At 43.5% G+C, this 4,170-nt stretch overlaps 1 protein-coding gene across 1 annotated transcript; it reads left to right on the forward strand.

The window, feature by feature from the left end:
• Positions 1-466: 466 nt before the first annotated feature.
• LOC310780534 (proteinase-activated receptor 1-like) lies at positions 467-3,874 on the forward strand (the record flags this gene model as incomplete). Its single annotated transcript, XM_083641099.1, has 3 exons — positions 467-580; positions 1,276-1,460; positions 3,328-3,874. 3 exons carry the CDS (start codon positions 467-469, stop codon positions 3,872-3,874), a joined length of 846 nt encoding a protein of 281 aa, XP_083497225.1.
• Positions 3,875-4,170: the final 296 nt, after the last annotated feature.

Below are 4,170 nucleotides of genomic sequence, written 5' to 3' on the forward strand. Positions count from 1 at the left end.
TATGATTTTTTTTATTACTTAGCATACATTAGGATTCACGCCGTCACATCTTAGAACATATTTTCCATAGATAGGCTTAGCCTACATGTAATTTATTCTTTTGACCTATTTTAGTAATGCTGTATGACTGTTTTATTCCAGTTTCAATTCTGCTTTCAATGAATGTCTTTGTTCATATTATTATTTGTACTAACTGTAGTACAGCATAGTATATCAGAGATTACATACAACATATCTTGTTTAGATATAAAACTAATATGGCTTTTATTACTTTTAATTTTCTCGTGTTTTTTCTGTTTTCATTATGATTAAGTTGCTGTAGCATTGCACCTCGGTAAACAACTTGTCTCCCCGGCCTTCCTCATGTCTTAAGTAGTGGAGGTATTAAGAGAAGTGTTGATAAGGTTAAGAAACCCTCCATCTTTCCCTGACCTGTTCTCACCAACAACAGGTCTCACGCTGAAGAATGAACAACACCACGCACCCTGACTTACTAATCACCTTAAGCGTGACAACATGGATCGTCGTGGCCATCGGTATTCCTTTGTCCCTGCTGGCCATCTATGCCCTGGTTTCCCAGGTAAGATTATGGTTGAGATCTATTCATTTGTGTGTACTTGTCTATCAGTCTCTGTTATTGATCTATTCATGATGTCACATGCAGGGGTGTGAATTATGATTGAGATATTTTCCTTTGTCCTCTCATCTGTTTGTCTCACTATCAGTTATTTACCTATAGTCAATGAAAGGTGATTACCTTTTCTTCCCAAGCACTACATACATTTATTTTGTCCCTGCTTATTCCTTTTCTGATTCACAAGACTAGAGACTGGAGCCTTTCCTAGTAGATTCATAGCTACGGGCAGTTTAGTGTCCAATCCAACTGACTTGCATGACTTTGAAAGGTAGGAGGAAAGAAACCTCCGCTGTGACAGGGAGAACATGCAAACTCCTCCCAGCAGGGCAGGGAATCAAACCCGCATCCTTCCTGCTGAGAGGAAACAGTACTAACCACTGATCCACCCTGTTAAGCACTACAGTGTAGCATTTTATTGAATCATCTTTATTCTGTCAAATATTATTTCATCAAAGCCTTGATTCATGTGTTTCTTTTATTTGTTTTTGTTCAACCATCTATATGTATTAATTAATTTGTGCATTCTGTCATTCCCCCAACCTTTTATTTACTCATCAATTCATTATTTTCAATTGATTCATTCAAACTAATTTCTACTGTCTCTGGTCATTCCGTTCTTTCTACCACTGTTCCTGTAGGTGCAAGACGGCCATGTTGCGCCGATCTACATCATCAACCTCCTCATCTCCGACCTCATCCAGCTCTGCGTCATGGCCGCCCGGGAGGCATTGGATTTATACGGTCGCTCACCTGTCGCTACTGTTGTTTACTACATTGGGATAACAGCCAGTGTTAACTTCATGGTGTGTGTTGCCCTGGAAAGGTAGCTAACCATCTGTGTGTGTTTGTGTCTGTCTGTCTGTCTGTCTGTCTGTCTGTCTGTCTGTCTGTCTGTCTGTCTGTCTGTCTGTCTGTCTGCTGTATGCTGTGTTCAAATCCTGTCTGAAATATTGTAAATACGTGGCTAGACCGTGCTGTCCAAGTTGACACTTCACAAGAGCTAGCTCAAAGTTCAGTTCACACAGTTTAAAATTAACTACTTCATGTTCATAGTTCACAATTTAGAATTTTGGACTAAGTTCACAGCCCCCCAAAAATTTGAAGTTCCTGTTCATTTCTTATTTGGTGGTCGTGAGGTCACAGTGACCTTGAACTTTGACCTTTGACCACCAGATCTAATCAATTCATCCTTGAGTACAAGTACACGTTTGAGCCAAATTTGAAGAAATCCCCTCAAGGCGTTCCTGAGATATCGCGCCCAGCTATCGCTGCAGAGGCATAAAAACGTTTTGCTGTCAATTCGCCATGCTGCTTATGCATCTGTCTCTCTCTGCTTGTCTTCTCTGCTCTGTCTACAGTGGGTTGGGCTCAGACAGCTACACACACACACACACACTAGTGGTTGCATAGACTCGTCGACATATCGACGTTACTACCACAAGTCGACGTCTACCGGGAGACATCGATTATGGCCACGTAGTTTGACTTGCGATGCCCCACGGCAGCAGCCTGCAAGAGCTGCTCTATCATCTCGTCTTTTTCACTCATTTCTATTTATTTTTCTAGATTTATTTGGTAATCAAAGTAGTGAACTACGGTTATTTGTCTTATAACTATTATACGGCTTTGCACATTCATTGTTTTTCTCACTATCGCGAGTACTTTTATTGTTGCGTGCGGCTCCATTGTTTACTACTGAGATCTGCTGGTGTGTGTTCAATATGAAAACGGCGTGCACCATTTTGCTACGGTTTCCTCGCATGATTCAATGCACCACCGTTTCCGTTGAAATAAACATTTTACTGTGTTGTCTGCGCTGAACTCAACTCCTGCCCTCTCCTCTGACAGTGCGGTGTGAGTGGCGGTGGCATGATGAAAGCATAAACGGTTTCTGATGAAAGGAGGGTGAGTTGCTACATGAACAATATGGTGCAACGCTGGATATTACACTCAAACAGCTTGTGTGCAACCTGGACTTCAAACTGTTAGTAATAAGTCTCCGTTCATATGACTTGCCCAGACCAGAGTTTTCCCACCCAAGCCATTATGAGTCTGTTTACATTCCTGCCGCATAACTGAAAAACCCAATAAGCAAATTTGAATAACATTCCTCTCGCATCGCACGCTGCTCTCATCAACTCAGTGACCTCAAGACTTTATTTTATTTTATTTTTTATTTTTCCCGGCACTGCATCACGTGATGACTTGTTGAATTGTCTTTATCGGTAGAAAGGTCGACTTGAAAAAGTCTGGACTCATGCACCCCCATAGCACACACACACACACACACACACACACACACACACACACACACACACACACACACACACACACATGCGTGCGACAGTGTGAGAGAGACACACAGAGGTGTGTGGTAACGTACTACGAGGATGTTTTTCCCAGATGGACTTGATTTAAAAAACAAACTCCACAGCGCCGGGAGACACGAGAGGCTATTAACCTGAATGAGCTGTGACTTTGTTAAACACAGCGGCATTGGTGATTCTATTGATCGAAGCAGCTAAAAAACAAACAAAAAACGAAATGGAAGAAATGAGACTGAACGTTCAAAATTGTCAATTAACAAACGAGTTCATTTTAATCTGTGTGAACTGCACTTTGAGCTAGCTCTTGTGAAGTGTGAACTTGCACAACACTGGTATCTAGTTATCTATCTCTCTCTCTCTCAGGTATTTGGTCGTCACCTGCCCACTGTGGTACCGCTTCAGACGCACCATCAAGTTCTCTCTGGTGGTCTCCTTCATGGTCTGGGTCTTCTCCATTGTTTTAATCATTGGCAATTTTGTGAACAATGACTTCGCCAAAGTTATCTCTCTCTCCATCTTCCAACTCCTCCCCTTCCCCCTGCTCATCTTCTTCCTGGCTGGGACGCTCAAAGCTCTGTCTGCTACCATCTCTGTCCCCCCTGAGGAGAAACGGCGAATCGTGGGAGTCTTAGTTCTGGTGGTGCTTAACTACACGCTGCTGTTCTTGCCCTCAATTATTTGGTTCCTGACAGCAAAAAGTTCAAATGGCCCCATTTTTGAGTATAGCGTGTGTCTGATCTTTTTCCAGTTCAGTCCTCTTGTGGATCTGATTCTCTATGTTTTCATGAAGAAAGGAGCCATAGACAAATTGCTGGCCCGCCTGTGTCGGTGCAGGATGACCAGAGAGATGGAGCAGGGAGAGACCAACACCATGAATGATGGCACCACAGAGAGGGTCATCTCCATGTAGGAAGAGGAGGAGGGGGAGAGAGAGGGTCATCTCCATGTAGGAAGAGGAGGAGAGAGAGGGTCATCTCCATGTAGGAAGAGGAGGGGGAGAGAGAGGGTCATCTCCATGTAGGAAGAGGAGGAGGAGGAGAGAGAGGGTCATCCATGTAGGAAGAGGGGGAGAGAGAGGGTCATCTCCATGTAGGAAGAGGAGAGAGAGGGTCATCCATGTAGGAAGAGGGGGAGAGAGAGGGTCATCTCCATGTAGGAAGAGAGAGGGTCATCTCCATGTAGGAAGAGGAGGAGAGAGAGGGTCAT

This window comes from Poromitra crassiceps (genome assembly GCF_964638095.1).
Source record: "Poromitra crassiceps genome assembly, chromosome: 8".
Classification (NCBI taxonomy): Eukaryota; Metazoa; Chordata; class Actinopteri; order Beryciformes; family Melamphaidae; genus Poromitra; species Poromitra crassiceps.